Source organism: Haliaeetus leucocephalus, unplaced genomic scaffold (assembly GCF_000737465.1).
Source record: "Haliaeetus leucocephalus isolate CR32 unplaced genomic scaffold, Haliaeetus_leucocephalus-4.0 Scaffold240, whole genome shotgun sequence".
Lineage (NCBI taxonomy): Eukaryota > Metazoa > Chordata > Aves > Accipitriformes > Accipitridae > Haliaeetus > Haliaeetus leucocephalus.
Genome location: NW_010972676.1, coordinates 9,457,952 through 9,481,899, shown reverse-complemented (window position 1 = coordinate 9,481,899; position 23,948 = coordinate 9,457,952). Strand labels below are relative to the sequence as shown.

Below are 23,948 nucleotides of genomic sequence, written 5' to 3'. Positions count from 1 at the left end.
TTCTAGTAAAAGCTCAAACAATGTGTCAAATGTATTTTGCAATGGTAAATGTCTTTAAGGGATGCTTCCATATTATTCATTTGCCCTTTGTATAAAAATCCTTATCTTTCAGGAATTGCCAATGTTTTTTCATTTGTTTGTTTGTTTTAAAGAAATATTCTGTGAAATACAATCCTGCATATATTTTGGCCAGCCGTCTTGGAGTAAGTGGATATCTTGTCTCCAGATTTACAGGGAGTATCTTCATTGGAAGAGGATCAAAGAAAAAGTAAGTTCTCTTTGTGAAATTTGACTGTAGGGAAGCTTCTAAGTTCTAATACAACTCTACAGATTTTCTGCTATGTTTAAGTGCTGTTCTTATCAAATGTATAACTGCATTGTGATGTGAAGCTTTCTTTAAAGCATATTTGCTGTAAACTAAATTCATATGCAGTGTTTTTCTCTCCTATCATAAACTTCTTTTTAATTTCTGTTTACTTGAGAGTTGTTCTGTTGGCTTTAGTATTGTAGAAAGACATAATTTGCCCTTTCTGGTTAACTGTTTGCATAATTGAAGCAGGAGTTTTAACTGACTTTGCCACACTGAGAATAAAAGGTGGAATTGGGATCTAATTTCATTGTGCTTATCGCTACTGCTAGTATAAACAGATAATAATTGTATCTGTAATTTTTTTTAAGAACTCATTAAGACTAAAACTGCTTAAAATATATAAGGGAGGCAATCCCTATATTTCTCTGAATGTCAGAACTGTGGTTTCCTAGGGCAGCTCAGTAAAGAAGTGGTTGACGCACAAGCATCTTCTTGTGATTTAACATGTACATTTGTTTCCCCACTGATTGTTCAGGGACATCCTTCTACATCTTGGTAAATGCCAGGTAGATTGTGGTTGATTAGATCTCAATTAAGGAAGAAGGGTAAAATATTCCCTACCCTCCTTTGCAATAAGGTATGGGCATGCATGTGGACAGCTACCATAGCACAGCTTATGTCCTGCAAGATCTACGGCTGTTGCGATGTTAACAAGTAAACAATACAATGAATTGAATTTTTCTGTGGTTTAAGGCTGAGTATGTACGTTTATGTGGGTTTTAATGTATGAACATACACACACATATATATATTACTGCAAGTTAATAAACTTTTTCTTATTTTCAGTCCTCATGGAGATCACAAAGCAAATGTGGGGCTAAACCTGAAGTTCAATAAGAAAAATGAAGAAGTTCCTGGCTATACTAAGAAAGTTGGAAATGAATGGATGTATTCTTCTGCAGTGGAACAACTACTTGCTGAGTATTTAGAAAGGTAAATACTGATATGAACTTCATCTAAGTTATCCACCTTTGTATCAGTCTTTGGATTTTGTCCTGTGTACACAGATCTTCTAAGAACTGATGAGTTTGCTTTTGGAGATTGCTTGATGGAATTTCTTTTATTCCAATATTCTCCTTCCAACAGTACCTCCTTCCAAGGAGAAGCGTATTTTGGGATAGAGTAATCTTGTCAGCAGCTTACCCTTGATAAATGACTAGTATGACACTAAATTAAGTAAATAATAATCTGTCTGGGCTCCATAAATTTTGAAGCCCATCGAAGTTTGTTTTGACGAGGCTTTTTTGTGGTCTATGCTGATGTGAAACTAAATTTATCTTCCATTTATTAATTTTTTAGGGTCCCTGAACTATTTAATTATATAGCCAAGAATAGCCAGGAAGATATCTTCTATGAAGATGACATTTGGCCTGGAGAGGATGAGAATGGGTAAGCCATGTTTCTCTTCTTTTTTTTTTTTTTTTGTCTAGAATAAGTATAGTAAAGGCTGACAACATTGTGGAACTGGTGGTGATCATATAGTGGCTGCTATATAACTGAAACCTTGCTGTTCCTTGAGCAGCATGATTGTTCAGTGATGACTCTGAAAAAATTATCAGAATGTTGTGCGTTCTAGTTGTGGAGTCCAAGTCTCCGTCAGACTTATCTCAAGTCCAATAAATGAGAAATCTAATTTTCGATGGCTACTTCATAATTTTTGCTTTTAAAATAACCTTCAGGAAGCATAGTTATGAATAGTCACAAAGTCACCAAAAGATAATTTTTGGAAAATAAGCAATAATTATTTTAATTGTTTAAGATCACTTTGAATTTGAAAAGTAACATGTACAGAATTTAGAGTACTTTGCACATTTTTAGTATACATTCAGTCAGTTTCATGGGAGACAAGGAGCAGTCTTGGTTCCAGATACAGTATAGTAACATTAAAAAAGCTTTTATTATTAGCTAGTAAGCCCTATTCACGGGCTCGAGTTGGTAAGTCTGCATGATGCTGCATTCCGCAGTACTCCTACCAGGTGGATATACCATTGTGGGACTCTTCTATTATAGTAATCTCAGGTTTGTGCTCTGTTTTACCAGGGGCATGCCCTGAAGTTCTTTCTTACTGTGTTGTGAGAAACAGCTGGTCACAGAACCTTAAATCACAGCTGGACATGGTTAATTGGTTGGATGCAAACATAATTTACTGACTACTTTCAAACAATTTCTTTTTTTTTTTTTCCTGAGACAAAACTTCAGGTTATAGTTTTGAAACAGTATCACATGATTCAGTTAGATTTTTTTTTTTTTAAACCCTCTATTGTAAACTTACACAGAACTCTTAAATTCTGTTACTTTATTAATGTATACAAGCATTGTGCCTATATCGTAATACTTGACTGATTAAATCAGGGAATGTGGTAAAATGCTTAGTTTATGCAGTTAAATATTTTAACTCATGTTGGTTTTTTTTAGAGCTGAGAAAGTTCAAGAAATTGTTGCCTGGTTAAAGGCACATCCTGTGTCTGCTTTGTCTCGCTCATCTTGTGACTTGCAAATTTTGGATGCAGCCATTGTTGAGAAAATTGAAGAAGAAATAGAGAAATGCAAGGTATGCAGCTCGACGACATTGTGAGCAGGGGTGAACCAAAAAGCAGCTGCTCATTATTTTCCAAGTTCTTGAATTAGAATAAGATGATTGAAGATTACTTGCCATTCCAAAGAAAAAGAATATAGAATGTAATGTAAGATCTGAATTTGTAATGTGAATTGTCCCAGAAATTCAGAAGAGCTCATGATTTATCTTTCTAATTGACTCACTCTTTGAGGCTATTCAGCAGCATTAGCCATACTCTGAACTCTGCCTTTTGGTGATTTCAGAAAGGAACAGGTGTCAGTTTATATCTGAAGTGCCATTTCTAAGTGCAATCCCAGCTGTTCTTCCCTTGCAGTTTCTGTTTGGTCTGAGGAAAATCAGAAAGTTGTTTTCTGAAGGCCACAGATCAAAAAAGGGGCCAAGGAAATTACAAAAGCAAAAGCTAAAGGCAAAGCCACGTGAAATAATGGGCTGATTTCTTTGAAATTATTTGCAAGGACATGTTAATAAAATTGGTGTGAATTCAGGAATTAGCCAAACGATGCAAAAGCTCTGGTAAGAAATCAGTCATGTTTTAAAAACTGGATGTAGTCATCCTAAAGACTTCATGAAAGCTGTATACCTTTATCTAAAAGAAACAAAAGAATTCTGCGTTATCTTTTCAGGTGTTTTGTTGTACCTGAAATCCAGTGTTGGTTCCTACACTAGTTTGTAATGACTTTCTGTTCCTTTCCTTTAGCAGAGAAAGAGCAACAAGAAGGTGCGAGTAACTGTGAAACCCCATTTGCTGTACAGAGTAAGTGATGTGAAAAGGTTTTTTTTAAAAAGTTAAGTTGTCCAGATCATGCTTATTTTACCTAAGCTTATCAACTTTCAGAGAGTGGAATTTCATGACAGTATTGATGGAACAAAAAGTTTCATGATGCCTTCTAGAAAATTAATTTGAGAATGGTAGTCTGTCTAAAAGGAGAGAATTTCTACTAACTACAAACTCCGTGATGTATTATACTGACTTTCAGTTCTTTTCTACCTTCTGTCCTTCATGCTTCTACAGTTCTTATTGGCTGTATGATGAAGGCAAAATAAAATATACTTCCCATTTGTCTCTTCTGCCCTGTTCTGCTTTTCGTTCAGTTCTTGACATAGGACCAACTGCTCATCTTGCCTGGTATTCCACAGATACCAGTGTTACTGATACAGGCAGATTACACTTGATGGTTTTATTTTGTCTAAATTGATCCCCTTGGTCTGCCTTGGATCATGTACAGCGCTGCTGTTTTCTCAGGCAGAAGCAGTAAGTGAGAGTTACAGGAAAAAAAATGAAAGTTTGCTTTGTGTCTGGGGAGGGAAGATTCTATGTTCTTAAACAATTTTTTTTTCCAAAAAAGTTTGTTTTATAGTGTGTTTCAGATATTGTTATAAATGCATTTTGATTGTAATCCCTTTTTTTTTTTTTGCAAACATTAACGCAGTCTTTTGGTTATTGTCAGCCATTAGAACAACAGAATGGGGTTGTTCCAGATCGAGATGCAGAGTATAGGCTGTTTGACCGTGTTGTCAATGTGAGAGAGAACTTTTCCGTTCCAGTTGGTCTTCGAGGTACCATTATAGGAATTAAAGGAGGTAATATTTTCTTCATAACTGTAGCATTATAGCTGTATAACAGCTCAGCTAGTGATGTGAAAGCAGGCTTCAGAAAAGTGGTTTGTATAATGGTTGTGAATGCACAGAAATTTCTCACCTATGAAGCATATGCAACTTGAAGCCACTGATGACATACTTCCTGTTTTGAATTAAACCTACAGGTATTCTTTTTTAATTTCATGTGTTACACAGCTGTACTTTGAATAAGAAATTACTTACCCTTTGTTCCTTCTTAATATGAAGAAGGCAGAGAGATCAATGAGAGAGAACACAGGCTCCAAAAAAGTAACAATGAAGATATAGGCAAAGTTAAGAGAAGTAGAGATAAAAACAAGTATTAGCCTTAATACTTACATTGAACATAAAGTTTTATCAAATATGATTTGTCTCAAATTGTTTTATTTGGAATTTGGTTTTTACTGTGTGATACTCCATTTCTGTTAAATGGCATGGATTTATACCTTCTTTGGCAAGAAGATTATCCATAAATATTTCAGGTAAACAAAAGGATTTACCAAATCACATTGGGTGTAGCATGTGAGATCTATGTTCTTACCTGGCATTTAAGTAGTTGCTCTCTCATTCAGTTTGCATCCAAAAGAATCTTGAATAGACTAGACTTGAGTGCAGCTTTTTAAAGGGTATTATTTTCTCCATAATGATTATATACTAGCATAATTTTAAAGGAGAGTTAGTCTATCATTATGCAAGAAGGTAATGTTAAAGCTGTTCATTTCCGACTGCCTGAATGGGAAGATGGCTTGCATCTCTTTTTCTGGCAGTTTCTGGAAACTGTGACATACTGCTCTAAATTGCAGTACTATTAATGCAGGTTGATAAGTTGTTATGCATGGTACATTTCTGTTGAAAATATATCTAAAAGGGCAGCCATATATGACTTCAAGAAGCATTTCCTGAATTGCCCTTAATGAAATTACTCATTTAAGGAGTAAGGATTTTTTTTGTTGCTAATTAGTTAGGTTTTGGTCTTTTCATTATTTATTGCATAACTAATGTAGATATGTGCATAATTTAGGTGAAAACAACTACTGTTACACATATAGGATGACATTTTACTTTGTTTCGTATAGCCAGTAGAGAAACAGATGTGCTCTTCGAAGTTTTGTTTGATGAAGAATTCCTTGGAGGCCTAACTATAAGGTTTGTACAGGGAGTTTCATAGTCATTTCGTGCAATTGGTATAGATGGCATGAAATTGTTGCCTTTGGTTTGGTTGAGTATTTTTAATGCCTCTTTTTAGAACTTTGTTTCTCAACAGTGTTGGTCAGGTTTTATTTTTTTTGTGTTTCTTTTTTCTCTTTGAGTAGGGATAATTTTTACGAAGTATAATGTATTTTGGAAATGCTCTTTAGGCTTCTTTGTGTATTTAGAAGTTTCTGATTTGTAGAAAGCAAGTATGAACCAGCAGAATAAAGCACTAGTTCCAAATGTTTTTCTAAAACAAATATGTAGAAAACAGGTTATTTCAGTATGTCTTTAACATATAGAGTAAAAAATAGTCAGTAATCATATGTTCCTCTGAAAAAGGGTCTCTGAACTATCAATAATTGATACTTAGGCACTAAATTCTAACCACCGTTAAAAACCTAAACTGTTCTTCAGGAGATGGAGGCATGGTTAATACTTTTGTTTTAAACAGTGTGATAACTCTTCTATATTTAAGTACGTGTGTAAACTTCTAAGTGCACTAAATTACCAAGCAGGCTTCATTTTACTATTGTTCTTAGATAAATTAAGTTTTTTTAAGACAGAAATTAGAGGAGAATCTTACCTATTCCCTATTCAGCAAGCATAACACAATCCAGTCCCTTGCGAGAGCATGGCCTGTGGCACAGATAATCTCCAGTATTCAGAATCATAAAGGAAGATATAAAACTGACTAAATGCCGCTTAACTTCAATTTATAATTCTGCTACTGGCTTCAATTTTCATCTCAGAAAAAGAAAATAATATTTTTTCGTGGTTCATAATTTTTTTACAGAAATGTTTACTACAGAGCTATGCTGTAACAATTCCCTCATTTTTAAAATGTCTTTGAGCTCAGCACTGAAAGGTACAATATAAAGTCAGAGTAGTAGTAATTACTGTTGTTTTCTGGTTTTGACAGCCAGAAGCCAAAGGGGGGAGCGCAATTGGATTAACATAGTGGTACTAGATTTCAATGTTGGATACAGTTTTCAGCCTCTGCCATTCAAACTTGAGTCATTATCTTTTGGCACAGAGGCAACAGTGTTGTTAAATTGGATACATTGAAATGTCAACATTTAAACTACATGAAACAGCTATATAATTTGCTTTTCTTAAGGTGCTCACCTGCCAGAGGTTATCGTCTGCCATCAAGTGCCTTAATTAACCTGTCTCATGGTAGTCGGTCAGAAATGGGAAATCAAAAACTGATGGCCATAGTTAAACCTCAGCCAGCTGTTAATAACTACAATTCATATGCATCTGACCTGTCATCTGTATGCCCACAAAAAGTGCATCTGGGAGGCCTCAACCATTCTCCTCGCTCCCTTTTTGTTCCTACTCAAGTAAGACTTTTCTTTCATTTGTACAAAAATGTTTTTCCCTAGAAGCTGAATTATGACCATGGTTGCTATCTTCATTGGTACAAGGAAAATTTAATTTTTATGTCAGTATATTAGAAGTAGGATAATCCTTATCTTAGAGAAATGAGTTAATCCAATAATGAAAGGGACCAAAAGTTCCTTATTGACAGTTGTTTTGCTTTGAGTAGCTCCAGTTGCATTTCCAAGAGACAAATATTTAGTTTGGAGCAATGACACCACATTTGGTGTCAGCAAACAGTTTGTTTGGGCAGAGATGCAATTATTTCCTTAAAGCTCTGTTCCAAGTACCGCTTCCTGTAGGCCAAGTTTGTCCATGCTCAGAAGGAGAACATACAATTTCTTTGTCAATTTTGAAAATACAGTAAAGGAGGAAAAATTACAGGTGAATTGGGGTTCTCATTGGTTTAATTAAACTTTATTTTTTAGTAAGTGACTTCTTTAAAAAAAATTAGCTTCATGGGTAACTTCATGTTGCTATAGGTGTGTCTGAGAATTGTCTCATGTTTTCTAAGTCTGTACAAGAAAAACTACTTTCCAAAACAAAATTTAAGGCAGTGAAACACTTATGATTTTTTTTTTTTTTTTTTTCCCCAATGATTTAGCAACTGAATGGAAGACAGCATTACAATCTCAGGGCTGAAAATCAGGGTAACTCTAATTCACCCCAGAAAGGATCATTTTTGAGTGGCAATCAGAAAAATAAAGTGAGTGTTCTGATTCATTTAGTATTGGACCCAAATGTCTCAATATTTATTTTGGCCCCCTATATTTAGAGTGGGTGTCCTTTTCTCATCATTAACAGATAACTTTGTTTTGGTACATCAGATGTTTTAGTCCAGATACAGACTGGAGCAGAACTTGTCCCAATTCTTGAATGAGTATAATATCCTGTGTTATTCTTGTTTAGATTCTAGATTCTCAGAAGTGTTTTTTACATAGCTGGGCTTCAGTTCTGTGGTAGCATGCCTGTAGTATTATGAAACAGTTGAGGCTGATTGATAAGTCCTTACAAAATAAGGCATTAATAATAAAATTTAAGAATACTACCAGTATGAGAGCATGCTTTTGAAACCATTTTGAATTATTATTTGAGTTTAATTATACTTGATGATCTTTCCTATGTTCATAACTTCAGTTAATAACAAAACAAAAACAATCTCAAAAGAAACTAAGCTCATTTCAGTTTAATAGTGATTCTTAGGAAGAGTTGTTACATAGATACAACCCACCACAATAGCCTATTTCATAAATTAAATACCTGCGAGTTCTACTAGTGTCAGTATGAAAACTTCTGTCATCTGAGCACTGTTAAACTTGGACCTTATGATTTTCAGAATGTCTTTGTATATGATTAGCTGTTCAAAAGTTGAGTTTATAGCTGCTGAGTTTATTGGGGGTGTTGTTTCTTGTTTTGTCAGGCACAGAGTAAGCAAGGTGATGAATTCTGCAGCATATGGCAATCATTACAGAATTCTGGGAAGTCTCACCACATTCAGCAAAACATGCATGAGAAGGTTAGTATAGAAACTTTAAACAGATCTCTGGGTTCACAATATGAAAGTAATTTTATACATCAGTTCATTACATGATAAAACTTTCTGGTTAATGTTACAAATAAATCCTCTGGATGAAAGTATTGTCACACAGGGTATGCATAGTTCTGGAAAGAGGTAATCGTACAGGACTACTATGTATATGATGGATACACAGTTTTCTGGCTAAGGTTTGATGTTTGAAATCCTAGGGTGCAGTTCTACCTCAGGAAATCAAGCTGGGAACTGGGAATCAGTTCTATAAGCCAGGATTCAATGACAGCAGCTTTAAAGGTCAGCAAAGAAAACAGGAGCCTTATAAAAAATGTAAGTACTATAACTATAAACTTTGTTTAGGAGAACTACTTGCTTTATCTGATCTTCATTGAAATGATTATTTTGTAGTTATTGACAGAAAATAGTTTATTGTAGTTACATAAACACTATGTTGCACTTATTGTCAAATAATGTCCCAGGTGTGCATATTAGGTTATTTCACACTTAATCCTGAACCTTTTAATCAAGCTGTTCTGCATTATGTTGACTTTCCACCCATCTGATACAAAAACAAAACAAAAAACCCCCACAACTTAGCTTTGAAAATTCGCTTGTGATCATATTGTGGAATATAAAATTAGATCTATTATTGCATATACTTCACTTTATCCCACAAGAAAAGCATACACCGAAAGACCTATAAAGTATGAATTAACATCTGATGCAACCATTCAAATTAATGCAACTCTGTGTACTTGTATGGAATATTTAATTTTTTTGAGTCTTGATTATTATTATGGTTTTTAAGAGCATTTCAAAAGAATGCATTCTTTTGTAGTTAAAGAAGATTCCAAAGTTACAAGAGGTGAAAGTCAGCCACATAATAAAATATCAAACAAACAGGTAATTTCTTCTGTACTGAGTACATGTACTCTTTTCTTTTCATTTTACTCTGATCTGATTCATCATTTTACAGATTTCTCTTTAACTGGCATCTTAGTTGATTCTTTTACTAGGTAAATTTTGTTTTGGAAATTTTTTTTTTCCTCTAGAGATTTTACAGACAGGAAATGAGACAAAATGCATAAGATGTATAATGATGATACCAAATGATTTTCCTATTCCCCTCAGACTCTAAAAGCTATGCTGTAATGGGAAAACACAAATGCTAGGTTTTCAGTAAGTTGAAATCCTTTAAGTATATTAGCTTGTGAAAGCTATTTGCGGATGCATTTCTAATACTATTGTGTTATAATGAGTAATGGAGTATTAGTACTCAATGATAAATGCTGCAGTGTATTTCAGAATTTTGCAGGTGTGAATAAGTACAATGTCAAACTTTTGAAGAGGAATGAAAGTCCCAACATGCCTGTAATTCAGAAGGCTGCAGTTGATGGTCCTTCTACAGGTGGAAAGGTAGGATCCCAGGTAGTTGATTTTCTTGTGCTCTTTGAATAACTTCAGTTTCCAGTGCATTTTGTTCCAACTATTCCTCATCACTCGTGTGCAAATTTATGTTTATAGCAGATGCAAGAGAAACCTGTATAACCTTGATCATTCTTTAAATCAGTTCCCTATTGGTCAATACTTGCATCTTTTTAGTATGCAAAACCTGATGTAGTCTGGATATCTGTTCACACTCTGAGCAGACATGACTGTGATCTGCCCAAACTAAGAGAAAAAAATCCTGAATGAGCATAAAATTAATCTCAAACTAATATACCCTTCCTCTTGCATGTGTTAAGTTGATGTACCTTTTTTTTTTTCATTTATTTTAAGAAGGACAATGAACTTGAAGGCCTTCTAGCTTCTTTGAAAATTTCCAAAGAAAACGAAGTCCAGACTTATTCCAAGGAAGCAAGAGCTACAAATGAAGAACATCTGTCACCACAATCATTTGCTATGGTCTGTATACTGCAGGAATCCTTACATTGCAGTTTAGCATCTGCTATCTTGGTATCAATGCTTCTATTTAAAGAAACTCCATGAAACCTCATACTGCCTTTTTAAACATATTGATGAGCTTTTAATTAGATATTCTCAAAGAAAATTAACACACACATTTGTTTATGCTATGATGCTGTTAACTGTACTTTGATAAAATGTAACTGATAGGAAAACAAAAAGTCAGATTATGTTACCAATTGTGATATTCAGAGTTAAGTAAGAAGGTAGTGTTATCTGAATGCCATCATGTCCCTGAATGGTTTATTTTCTTTTTAAAGAAAGGAACACAGATGCTCAAAGAGATTTTGAAGATAGATGGCTCTGACCTGGAAACAAGGAATGAAGTGAAATCCCAAGTTAGTGATTTTCCTGCTCCCCCTAGTAGACAGGATTGCCATGGAGCTGCCTTGCAATACAGACAAACAAAAAGAATGGGTATGTTTACACAACAGCTCACAGTTCAGAGCTTCACCTTGTAGTGACATTTTAGAACATAGCTAACAGTATAGTACTGATTTTCAAAATATAGTAATAAAATGTCCATCTTTTTCAGTTCTACTTCTTTATTCACATCTAAAAATCTCTTTATATATAGTCTTCTGGCTTTTGTTAATCAGATGAAAATACCAGAAGAAAATCAAATGTGCTTTTTTTTTCTGCTAATAACAAAGTTGCTGTCCTTTCAGCGCAGGAAATATTTGTGTTACAGCTTTTTGGTGTGGGTTTTTTTCTTTTTTTATTTTGTCAGCTGCTTATATGAACAAGCCTCATAGCACTGGAGGTCCTCAGAACACAGCACCACTGGAAACTGGAGGTCACCCTTTCACTTGTCCACAGCCTGCACTGTCTACTGTTTCTGAACTTTCTCGTATTTGTTCTCTTGTTGGAATGTCGCAACCAGATTTCTCTTTCCTAAAAACACCACAGGTAAAAAGCTTTTTCTGCAAAAGTTAAAGTTCTCAACTTTGTTTCAACTGTTCTATATTAAACATTTGGACTGAGCACTGAAATCCATCTAAAAATAAACCTTAGTTCCTTTTGTTGTCTTTTTTCAAAACAAACAAACAAGTCCTCTGTTTCTATCTCACAGTTTGTTTGTCAGCAGTACAAATTCCCTCAAAAATCTTATCTCATTTTTCTAGACCATGACAGTTTGTCACATAAAATTATCAAATGGTTTGTTGGTTCATGGACCGCAGTGTCATTCTGAAGCTGAAGCAAAGGAGAAAGCTGCGCTTTTTGCTTTACAGCGTTTGGTGAGGATGCAAAGAATCTTTTAAAAATCTTTGTCTCTATTGCATTGTGTCTGTTTGTAATCCTCCATTTCCTTCTTCGTAGAGTTCTATAGGAGTAAACTTCCCTTTGCCTCCACCTCCACCAGTGTTTCCAAATTATCAACCACTGGGAGTTCCTGTGCCACCTGGATCTATTCCTCCAGTATTTGCACAACCCCCTGGTAAGTATTTGACTAGTACGCATTTCAAATATTGTCATGATATGCTGTAATTGTAATAGTTCTTTATATGAAAATGAATGCCTTCCAGAAAGCCCCATTTTTGGTCTTCATATATGTAGTTGTATATCTGAACTGCTTTGAAAACAGTTCATGAACCTCTTCTCATCAATATGCAAATTGATTCAATACAAAGAATCACTTCTCTCCCAATTATTTCTTTTCCTCAAGAATGTATTTGTCCATTCAGTCTTTGTTGTTTGTTTGATTTTTTCCTTCAAAACAATAGTAGTTACTTCAAACCTGATAGTCCCAGTCCAGAATTCGTAAGAAGTATCTTCCTTGATTTTCTACGTGGATTTTTTTTTCCCCCTCTATAGTTAATGGTTATCCATGCATTAGTATTTTTATTGGTTTATAACCAACTTTCACTGAAGTGATGCATCACAATCCTGTTGTACACTGCCAAACATTAGCATGGTGAGTAACCCCCGCCAAATTGGTAGAAATACTGGTGGGGTTTCTGGTTCCTGTCTGTTTTGTATTCTACTAAAGCTCACTTTCACAGCTAGTAATTAATGAGCCAGCACCACTGTAGCATCCTAGCAACCCATACAGCAGCTGCTACATCTCTTTTCACCAGGGTTTCTATATTGTTGACTTGTTTCAAAAGGATGGCGTAAAGTTGCAACCTTCTACTAATACATCACTCAGCTAAGGATGCAAAGATCCTAAGGCAGTGCACTCTGAAATACAGGTGCCATGACTTACTGCTCTTAACTGCTGTCATCTAGGTGTAAGTCTGTAAAAGCAGAACTGTTTGTTTAGGATGTTTTTTATAATAAATAAATACTTAACTATTTTCAAGTAAATAGGAAGAATATGAGGCTTTATTGGAAAGAGAAACAGCATGCAGACAAATGTAGTTGGGGTACTTTTGGGGTCTTGGGGAGTTGGTATCTTCTTTTTCAGGAAAGCATGCTAAAAGTTACTTATTTTCACAGCTAATATAATGCCTCCATCATCTCACATGTTTGGTCCAGTGTCCTGGGGAACTCCAGTGCCTAAACATTATTATCCTGGCTCCTATCCAGGAAATGTGTCTCTTGCAGGAACTATACCAGTTGGTTCTCACAACCAGTTTATACCTCTGCAGGTAAGATTGGCAGGTTTGTCTTAATATTCTAATTTTGTAAAAAATATGTCTAGATGATGAATGCAACACCACCCCCACTGTGAAGCACTCTTTAGTATTAGAAAACTATTGTAAAAAATTGTATGCATGTTTTCTAAAAGTGGAATATTTTCAGTTTCTTGAGAATGCATTCTGTTAAATAATATTTATTTAATTTAAAGGTAACTAAAAAAAGGGCTGCTAGCAAGAAAAACTTTGAGCTCAAGGAGTTTCAGAGTTCCCCTCAAGCTGCACCACTAAAGAATGAACAGCCAGTGTCTTCTGACCACATTCAGCAAGATAGTTCTTCAGCTTCTTTAAAATCTCCTCAAGCTGCTCAATCCACTGTTTCCTTTCAAGACAATGTGGCTACTCCAAGCGTTCCTCATAACAAATCAACACCAAACACTTCCAGCAAGCGAAAGCCAAGAAAGCTGGCAGTCAATTTTGGCGCACCAAAATCTTCAGAATAAATATGGTAGCTAGGTGTATTTTATCTTTAACTCTTCCCCCACTGTTATGTTCTCTCATTTAAAAAAATCAGAAAGCTCTATTAAAAAGACCAGCCACTTTAAGTATAATATAGAATGAAATACATTTTATTTGCTATGATTTTCAGGTTGTTATGAAAACTATAAAAATTATGTTAAAACTTAATTATTTTGACTTAAATTAGCAAAAGCCAGGAAATGCTGAGTTAAGGTTACCATGCCATCCATTGTGCCTAGGTTTCTAAACAGTGGCTTACAGACTATACCAGGTAAGCAGCAATAACAGTGGCAACCTTAATTCAGAATTGCCATGCTTTTTGGGAGGGATGTGGAGCGGTAATAAGTTGGGCATCTTAACATTGCTTAGTACAACATTCCATATTCTAGCTTATTTTTAAATAGTGTAGTAAGAGAGAAAGGAAAAATTATTTAAATGCAGCTTTTACATTGGCTCTTCAGGTCCTTCTGTGAGTTGATCAGTGTGACTAAAACCTAACTATGGTGAAACTGTCGAATTCACTTTAACTATGAACTGCTAGGTTTTATACCAGAGGGCAACAACTTTACAATTTTCAAAATGTAGGTATTAATGCATCTCTAGTATTAGAGCAGCAAAAAGTGGTTTCTGATGCAGAATCTGTTCCAGGAGATTAATTTATAGGATATATTCAATAAAAAAATACATTTGCAAAGTAGACACCTCTTTGGTAATGTTTAATTTTTTAAATATAGCTGCATTATCAATTTCATTTTTTTCTGATGATAAAATAACATACATATCTACTGCAGATCTGCTTAGCCTCCTAAAATGCTAGTGTTACCCTGATTTTTTTATAAATTATAAAAATGGCCAGAGTTTAAAGATGTCCGTTTGTGTAGTATGGCTGTCAAAGTTATGTTTACTTAGAGTCCATTTCTCCCTGTAATAGTCTGCACCCTGAAACCTTCTCTGTGGTAGGTTATTTTTTGTTTGCTAGTGACTTTTAATATTTATTTTTTGGTTTTGTGATAGAAGTTCTGTGTAGCAAAATTAAATTACCAGAAACTGTTATTAGTTCCATAAGAATATTCAGACAAAAAGTTGACTTGTATTTTTGGAGGAAGCTATGTTGTAAAAGAAGTAACACCATCGTTCTTAGTTCATATAGGAAAAAAAGAAGGCTCAAAAGTCCCTGTGCTATTTTTAACCTACAGGTACCGTTCTTTTTGACATTAATAAGAAATCTTCAGTCTAAGAGAAACTTTGAAGCCTCAGTTGGTGCTGTTTACTGATGTTGATTAAATTTCATTTTTCTTCTTTATTCTAATCTGTTCTAGAAAAAATACTTTTCCTCTAAGGCCCAGGAAGCTTAGAAATAAAGCATACTTTAGTGATTAATTTTGTTGCCTCCAAACAGGTTTTTGTGTTGGATCTGCAAGTCTGTAGACTTTCTTTCAGTTCCTTTACCTTGTTCTTTGCCTCCCTTTCTTGGTGTAGTACCAAGTTTCACATTATTACCATGTTATAGGATTTTTTTATATTGATTTCTCCAAAACAGTTGTTGCCTCAGCAGTATTTGTAGAATAGCAGCAAGCCCTTTACAAGGATCACAGACCCTTGTAGAATAGTCTATATACAGTCTTAAAATATATTGATTTTGTTGTTCTCTTTGTAGCAATCTAGTCTAAAGAGGGTTTGAAGCCATATTCTGTGAAGGGGAAGTTGTACGTTGGTGATTTATTGTCATTAGCAACATGAGACTGACACAATGCTGACACACCAGTATTTTAGAAGTGTTTATGTGAAATCCAGTTATGAGACAGATGTTAGTCCCCATATCCCATATGAATAATCTGATCATCAGAGAAAAGATCTGTTCAGAAGTTCCTGTGATGGAGATGAGACTTCATTATAGTCTTGTATCACAGAATTTTGACATATCTGGATAGCCAATTTATGCAGATTTTTTAGAAACAAAGTTACGAAGGACACTATACTCTTAACATCAGTAAACATGGCAATTTTAATTAATTACTTCAGACGAAGACTTCCTCTTCCTCTCTGGGTAGAATTGCTATATTTAGTATATATAGATGGTGAGACACTTTATTCTGTAGCTGCTGCATATTGTATTAGTCCCTGGTTTTTAGTTTAAGTATATTCTATGATACTGACTGCCTGGTGCCCAGTTAATTACAGTTTTACATGTCCTGGTAGATGTGACATCTGCATTGACCTATGCCATGTCCCATATGATTTCAGTTTTATATTTTAACAAGGTGATTATGTTTAATTCATACAGATATAAATTTAAGCATTTGTTTTTCTCATAGATATAAAGTATTTTGTACGCACTGGAGTTTTTCATTAGATCTTATACAGAGCAGTATTTTACTAAAAATCCAAAAGGGAAGACTTTTATGTGCGCATTTTTGTAGTTTCTGATTTTTTTAAAATAACTTTTCATTGTTTATCTGCCAAGTGAAATGTTTTAAATTTGCATATGAATGGATACAGAATGTATTTTTTGTGCTGTTTAGTGTTAAGTGTGCATTTGCAGATTTTTAGCATGTAGTTGCACAAAGGATTGTGCAAAGATATTTTAAAATATGAATATATGATACACTGAAGGAAAAACATTCATAAAAGTTAAATGCTATATAAAACTTTAATGCAATAGAATAATTTTATAAATTGTGTCTGTGTCTGCTTGGATTAAATATTGAAACAAGAAACATTACTTATTTTCACTGTTTTATTTCCAAATACTATATGGGAACTTCTGTATGCTCCAAACCAAATTTTTAAGATAGAAATTAAAACTTATGAAGCCCAATTTCTGTGATTCTCAGAAGCAGCAACTGCCCACCTTGATAGCTTTCAATTACTACTCATTTAAAGATACGAAGTTTGTTTAAAAAGCTGTTGGTCACTTTGCAGTTAAAAGCATTTAACTAGATACTGATCTTCCAAAATGTCTTTGGCCTCTGTCACCTATCAGATTTAAAAAAAAAAAAAAAAAAAAAGGAAAAAAAAAGGCAGTAAGATTACTTTCCAGCAAGTGCAGTCCCAGTGGTTCTTAACAAGGTACAAAATCAGTTGATGGCTGAAAAACAGGAGGAGCCACAGGTACCTGGAAATATTTGACACCCTTTTTTCTGTACCTGGAAGCAAAACATTGTGCTGAGATTTTTGCTGGAGTAGAGTAAGAATAGTTACCTCATTTGTAACAAGGCTTCTGAAGCATAATGACAAACTGCACTAAAAATGGTATAATGTGTTTGAATTTCTTTAAGAGACAAATGGCAAGTTACATTTCATAATTAGATTTCCTCATCCCCAATAATAGCAGGTTTTTTAAATTAAAAATTGCCAAATTAATGTTACTAGATTTTACCCTTATTTTAGAGAGGGTAAATAAACTTATTCACCTTTGTAGTGTGTATATATACCATGTGTTGAGTTTTGTTCTCTTTGACCAGTTATCTCTAAGATTATGTTCAAACTCTTACGTGTTCCATTTTAAAGCATAATGAACACTGTAGTCATGCCAGTTAATTCTTAGTATCTTTGGTTGCGAGTTATGAACTTTGTTAGGATCTGTCTTTTGCCAGCTGCAGCACCAGCTTTTCATGTAGAGAGATGTTATTTTCCTTTTTGTAGATTATTGTGTGAATTAGCTTGATTAAAGCAACTAGCATAAAGAATGGAGTACACTCCTAACATGACCAGCTGCTGCAACTTTGTGTAACAAAATTCTGTATAGATCAATGGTCTGGTTGGTATATACATTCAGTCATATTACTCAACATGAAGATACCAAAATGCAATCTTGCATTTCTTAAGCTGTCTTCAAATTATTAGTTAATGGACTTTGAAGTATTGCAGTTATCCTGCATGGCAAGTTCTGCCTCGTTACTCTTCCCATCTCAATATATAGCACTAAAGAAAATTAAATTAATTAAAGGGGTAACTTTAAAATATATCAGTCTGTGCATAATAAATCTTGCATGGACACTCCCATTCAAAAATTAAGTGACTTTTGTTCAATTTAGTTTAGTTCATCTGAATTACTATATAGATGACCCCTGAGAGTGAGGAATCTCAAAGAAGGAATGGTTACTTACATTAAGGGATTTTTTAATTCTTTTTATTTGAGATGTGATCTCCATATGTATTCCATAATCAGCCTTCCTTACTACTGAGAGACAGTTATGTTCTTCTCTTTCTGTCTCTGGAAAGGGGACACAGTGACACCAAGGGCATAAGGGCAGTCTGAATACACACTCTTGGCCAAAAGAATCCAAATTCAGGTGCATGAGGACCCATGAATATTGAGACTGTAACTGATAGATATTTCGAAGAATCGGATATCATGAGGTAAGTAGCTGTTGTTTATTAACAAAAGAATCCATGGTTCCAACAACAGTTCTTATTGCTGCTGATTTTTGACGGGGTGTTTACTTTTATTTTTCTGTAATTTACAAATTTCCTGTTTCATCTCCTGCTTTGAAAGACAATACAAATCAAAGAGAACAGAAGGAGTTGCAATGCCATCAAGTGCAAACAGTAAACCTGATTCCTTTTTTTTTTTTTTTTTGAAAGGACAGAGAAGCATTTTCCATTAAAACTTCCTTACTATTTTTTCTGGTAAAACTTGGGTCAGTAAGCGTTACTGCATCAGCATTGCGTTATGGAAGTTGATAATCACCCTTAGTCCTGCATTTTGTGTAATTGCAAGAAAAATAAAGGCTCGCAATCAAAAGCCAAAATGTATTTGCTGTGCAAGTAACAATAGCAATAAAATTCAAAGTCTGCAACTTCTAGCATGTTGAGGGTATGGGGTGAAGCAAGAACTGTGCTTCCGGTGCAAGGAAGTGATCTATTTCAGAGTAACCTATGCATGTTTCAGATTTAGCACTAATTGGGATAGAATGTGACATTTACTACTCGCTCCTGATGTCTTCCAGTACTTAGCATTTCTTTGAAACAGCTGAAATGCTCTGTCAGTCATTGAAACTTAACTCAGCAGGGTAAATGGAGAGCAGTGTAAGCTGCTTTCTTTTTTAATTATTTTTTAAATTTTTTTTTGTTTTTTTGTTAGTGATTAGGTCTTATTGAAACAATAGTTCTTAAGTGCTTTTTTTATCCCTTTAGCTTCTAGTATATCCATTCTCTTGTTCTTCTACTTAAGCTTCATTTATGGCCATTTTCCTCTCTGTATTTTTAGATTTTTTTTTTTCCTTGTGAGCCATTCCTAGTTCTGTCATTTTTAGTCTACATCATAATTCCTTAAGAGACATCCAGAGGATGATGGACATTATCTTGTATATACACATTGCACATCTCCAAATGTAGCTATTACTGAGGATGGTTTAAAAGCATGGGCAAATAATGAAACATTAACAGAATAAGTATATGTTTTCATTTCACGTGCTTTGGTAGATAAATTCTTGGCTTAAAACTTGATTGTCCTGAAGTCTACCTCATTCTCTGTTGAAGGTTACTTCTGTCACAGAGCTGGCAGAAAGGAAGGACTGTTTGTGCCTCAGGCACAATGCAAAACCTCGTGTATGTGGACACAGTTCGCATAGTGTGCGATTCTCTAGTGAAAATTCTGGCTTAACTAGTCTCTTATTACTTGTTCCCACTGGATTGTGCCAAACTGTTTGTATCACCACGTTATGAACCATATCAAGGAATTAATCTGATTGAAACTCTTTCCCCCATGTTATTTTTCAGCCTGATAGTTCACCGTGGAGCCACAAGAACAGCTGTGTTGGTACAACAGTTCACAGTGTGAGGGCAGGATGATTTAGCAAGAGTGGAACTGCTTAAGAAACATCCCATCGCTGCCTAAAACTAAAATCACCCACGAAGCTAACATGCTAGATTAACTGCTGTCATTGTATGTGGTTCTGTCTGTTGGACTTCAAGGAGAGTGGTAAATTCTGGCAGGAAGAACTGCTGAGAATGATCATATGGTAAATTATTGCAGCAAAATTTGCCAAAAGGTCATCACTTTCATTTTGGGCTGTCTGTTCAGGCGAGGCTTAATGAATGATATATGTGGGCTGCACCAACCAATGGAGCAACAGAAATTAGCGGGCTCTTTCTTACTTACATACAAACTAAGGACCCTGAGGTCAATGCTTTCATAATGTTAAAACTTGTTAGCATGGTAGAGCTAAGGAAGTGGGTAAAATATTAAATAAGAGTTTGATGAGGCAGTAGAAGGGTAGATGCATCTTGGCAAAATACCGCTAAGGAAGGGAAGTTAAACAAAAAAGCAGGGATTACAAGTTTTGGGTCTTGCTCTCCTAGATTCCAGTAGCTGGAATCCTGTTGGCACTGCCAGTGGCAAGTTAGATTAATTCTGGAAGCCTGGGGTGAGTGAAGAGGCTCCTTATGTGTATCATTTGCACAACAGAAATGCACCTGATAATACCTTTATTTAAAAGAAAAAATAAGTTACCTGTTCCAAATACAGTTTAATAGTTTGGAAATTTTAATTAATAATCTGGTCCTAGAAAATGTCAAGATCATGTTTTCTTTCTAGTAATTAGGTCTGCTGGATCTGTAGCACTCCCGTCTCTCAAGGCCTATTTTAACCTGGGTAATGGGGGCAAAGCCCTCTTGCTTGGCATCCTCTGAAGTGTACTTGTTGCTGACTGAAAGATGCTGAGCATGATGATGTTGCTTACAAATATGCTATGAAAATTATTCATGGTGGGGGTTTTGCCATCGCTGCCAGCGATGGAGGATCTTCTTGTCCCTGATGTTCTGCCGTTTGGTTGGTTTTACTTAATAACTCTTTCCTTTGCTACAGCATTGGACAGGACCCTGTAGTGTCTCCACTCCTTCATTTGGTTTGATATTCCAGTAAAAGAAAAGACCAGTCACGCTTTCCAGAGACCAAAGAAACTGACGATTTCAGCAGAGGAGATGCAGAAGTACATAGCTGCTGCAGGAATTGGTATGTGACCCCGTCTTCTGAACAGTAGAAATGGCACCTGCATGCTCTCAGACAGGAAGACTGGGGTGGTGGTAGAGGTTACGCAGGCTTGTTATCAGTGTTGCAGCGCAGTATGAAAGGAGGGTGTCCGTATATCTTCATTTCAAATTGGATGTTTCTTGTTTGTGCTAACATGAACTTGGGGCTTTTACCCATGTTGGTGATAAGATTTTTCTCTGAGGGTTCACAGAGGGTTTGCATAGACAAAGAGTGCCTGTGTGGGAATTATATTATTTATGACAAATTAACATAAGCTAATGCCAGATAAGTCCTTTATGGACAAGCTGTGTATGTCTGAAAACCTGTTGCCTCCTTTATTGCATTGTTTTTATCACATCACAAACAGAACAATAATATAAAATTTGTATTTCGTAAGCCTCTCATAAATTGAGCAATTCTAACACATGCTATATAACTGAGTGTGGTGGGTTAACCCTTGCTGGAGGCCAGATGCCCACCAAAGCTGCTCTATCACTCCCCTCCTCAGCTAGACAGGGGAGAGAAGATATAACAAAAGGCTCGTAGGTCAAGATAAGGATAGGGAGAGATCACTCAACCAATTTCTGTCACAGGCAAAACAGATTCAACTTAGGGAAAATTAACTTAATTCATTGCCAATCAAACCAGAGTAGGGTAATGAGAAATAAAACCAAATCTTAAAACACCTTCCCCCCCGTGCCTCCATTCTTCCTGGGCACAGCTTCACGCCCGAATTCTCTACCTACTCCCAGCAGCAGTGCAGGGGGACGGAGAATGGGGGTTGGGGTCAGTTCATCACACGTCATCTCTGCCGCTTCATCCTCCTGAGGGGCAGGACTCATCACTCTTCCCCAGTTCCAGCATAGGGTCCCTCCCACGGGAGACAGTCCTCCACTAACTTCTCCAGTGTGGGTCCTTCCCACGGGCTGCAGTTCTTCACGAACTGCTCCAGCATATGGGTCCCTTCCACGGGGTGCAGTCCTTCAGGCACAGACTGCTCCGGTGTGGGTCCCCCGCAGGGTCACAAGTCCTGCCAGCAAACCTGCTCCAGCATGGGCTCCTCTCTCCACAGGGCCACAGGTCCTGCCAGGAGCCTGCTCCAGCGCGGGCTTCCCACGGGGTCACAGCCTCCTTTGGGCATCCCCCTGCTCTGGCGTGGGGTCCTCCCTGGGCTGCAGGTGGATATCTGCTCCACCGTGGACCTCCCTGGGCTGCAGGGGGACAGCCTGCCTCACCATGGTCTTCCCCACGGGCTGCAGGGGAATCTCTGCTCCAGCGCCTGGACCATCTCCTCCCCCTCCTTCTTCACTGACCTGGGGGTCTGCAGGGCTGTTTCTCTCACATGTTCTCACTCCTCTCTCCGGCTGCAGTTTCTGTGCCTGGTGCAACTTTTTTTTTTTTTCCTTTCTTAAATCTGTTATCCCAGTGGCACGCACTACCACCGTCGCTGATGGGCTCAGCCTTGGCCAGCGGTGGGTCTGCCTTGGAGCTGGCTGGTATTGGCTCTGTCAGACATAGGGGAAGCTTCCAGCAGCTTCTCACAAAAGCCACCCCTGTAACCCTCCTGCTACCAAAACCTTGCCACGCAAACCCAGTACACTGAGATTACATATGGACTGCAGCTATGCAAGTTGGTTCATGTTATCTTTCCAACATGTATATGGTGTTCATTTTCAAGATGCATGTAAGTTCTTGTTAACATGTTAAACAGAGTTTAAGTTTTGCATGAAGAAATCTGCTTATGGTCACTTCCATGCAATACAGTGAATCAGAGGGGTATGTTTTTGTTACAGTAAGAGCTTGTAAAAGAAAAAAGTAACCTGTACCTCCATTTTCTTTTTGAAGTTTTGCTTTATCTTGCAGTGAGATGGGCCCCACTTGTGTTGATACTGTGAAAACATGAAAGATGTCTAGATGCATTTTCCCAGTTTTACTTAAGGCTTCTTAGTTTTTGAATGTTTGGAGAAGTTTTAGCCTTTTATACCAGTTACACATGTTGAATCTTATTGAGGGAGCTTTCTTCAGGAGTTCTAAGTAACTATTATTTACAGAAACTAACAGAATAATTAAATTAGTTTGAAGAAAAATAGTCTTAATCGGATATGAAGTACTTGATACCTTTCTCTGACATATATGTATTAGCTGTATGTCAAGAGATTATAACTTGTCAAGTTATAGTCAAAGAGAATATAAAAGTCAAAGAGATGATGACTTTTCAATGAGTTGTTCCTTAGGGAGGAGAGGTAAAGCAGCCATTCCTTCGCTTTCTCTTTCATGTGCCTTCAGCTCCCTGTGAGCCAAACCTTTGTCCCAGTGACCTCTGCCACTGCGTGGGTGAGGTAGGGAGCCTCTCCTTACAGTGCTTTCACAGTCATTAGTATTCCTGCTTTAAAGATCCAGTAACATCAGACTGTTATCCCACATAATAACCTTTTGTTGTTCATAGTGCAACTTTTTGTAAGAGGGGCCAAACAGAGGTGCAAGGGGAAAATATGTTCTATATATTTTTTGCTTTTGCTTTTCCTGCTCTAATTAAATGAGGAGTTGAAACTAGTTGACTAAATCTTCTAATTAAATTGGGGTTAAAACTAAATTCTACTGATTCTAGTTCAGGGTTGAGCATCCTGTATTTTATTGCTTAACTGAGAATTTTTCTGATGTTTTCTGTTAAAAAAAACCCCCAGCCTATCTAAGGGCAATACGAGAACACTTCTGTCACTAACTCTGTTCCAGCGGCAATTTTAGACGTGGTTCCTGCTGTGAAGGAAAGTGATGGCACGAGAGAATTGCTGCAGATGCAAGAATTTGTGCAATTACATAGAATTTGTTCACTGATGCTCGCTACCTTCAGTGAGAAATCCCAGGAGCGACCGTACCTCTTTGTTTAGCAAACACCTGCTCCTAGCTGACATTTTTCCGTCTGCTCGAGCTGTGAGGAGAATTGGGTTTAAGCAGTGTGTTCACCTCGTCACTGTTAGCACCGTGAGGACATATTCCAGTGGCGCACGCCGAATTCTGTCTGCTAGAAACCCTTCAGCGTTTGGTGTTTCAGTAGAAGCCTTTTACGTGCGTTTGGTAAATCTGCACAGAAACCGCACGGACTAACCGTGCGGTTTTGTTTTGGTGGTTTTGCTGTGGCCGTGGGACCCCGCTGCCCAGGGCCTGGCCGCGCGGAGAAGGCGCCGTCGCTGCCGGGGCAGTGCTGCCCCCTTCCCGCCCTCCCCGTGAGGGGCGAGCGG

The 23,948-nt window shown here is 36.6% G+C and overlaps 2 protein-coding genes across 9 annotated transcripts in view; both read left to right on the top strand.

Moving 5' to 3' along the window:
- XRN1 (5'-3' exoribonuclease 1) overlaps positions 1-20,697 on the top strand; it is a 40,997-nt gene extending 20,300 nt beyond the window's left edge. The window contains exons 24-44 of one of the 8 annotated variants that reach the window (XM_010568349.1): positions 153-268; positions 1,157-1,303; positions 1,670-1,759; positions 2,786-2,921; positions 3,646-3,702; positions 4,397-4,529; positions 5,642-5,711; positions 6,877-7,102; positions 8,560-8,655; positions 8,886-9,000; positions 9,509-9,573; positions 9,976-10,086; positions 10,453-10,575; positions 10,896-11,052; positions 11,366-11,544; positions 11,760-11,873; positions 11,956-12,073; positions 13,075-13,226; positions 13,427-13,722; positions 17,928-18,095; positions 19,458-20,697. In XM_010568349.1, the coding sequence (XP_010566651.1) occupies positions 153-268; positions 1,157-1,303; positions 1,670-1,759; positions 2,786-2,921; positions 3,646-3,702; positions 4,397-4,529; positions 5,642-5,711; positions 6,877-7,102; positions 8,560-8,655; positions 8,886-9,000; positions 9,509-9,573; positions 9,976-10,086; positions 10,453-10,575; positions 10,896-11,052; positions 11,366-11,544; positions 11,760-11,873; positions 11,956-12,073; positions 13,075-13,226; positions 13,427-13,717 (2,496 nt within the window). In that variant the 3' untranslated portion in view covers positions 13,718-13,722; positions 17,928-18,095; positions 19,458-20,697. Of the gene's footprint in view, positions 1-152; positions 269-1,156; positions 1,304-1,669; positions 1,760-2,785; positions 2,922-3,645; positions 3,703-4,378; positions 4,530-5,641; positions 5,712-6,876; positions 7,103-8,559; positions 8,656-8,885; positions 9,001-9,508; positions 9,574-9,722; positions 9,931-9,965; positions 10,087-10,449; positions 10,576-10,895; positions 11,053-11,365; positions 11,545-11,759; positions 11,874-11,955; positions 12,074-13,074; positions 13,227-13,426; positions 13,723-17,927; positions 18,096-19,457 lie in introns of those variants that run through there. The other 7 variants (XM_010568342.1, XM_010568341.1, XM_010568344.1 and 4 more) reach the window with 7 other exon arrangements.
- A 1,552-nt stretch (positions 20,698-22,249) lies between these two features.
- GK5 (glycerol kinase 5 (putative)) overlaps positions 22,250-23,948 on the top strand; it is a 27,689-nt gene continuing 25,990 nt past the window's right edge. Inside the window, exons 1-2 of the mRNA XM_010568350.1 lie at positions 22,250-22,339; positions 22,996-23,048. Of these exons, the coding sequence (XP_010566652.1) occupies positions 22,321-22,339; positions 22,996-23,048 (72 nt within the window). The 5' untranslated portion in view covers positions 22,250-22,320. The remainder of the gene's footprint in view (positions 22,340-22,995; positions 23,049-23,948) is intronic.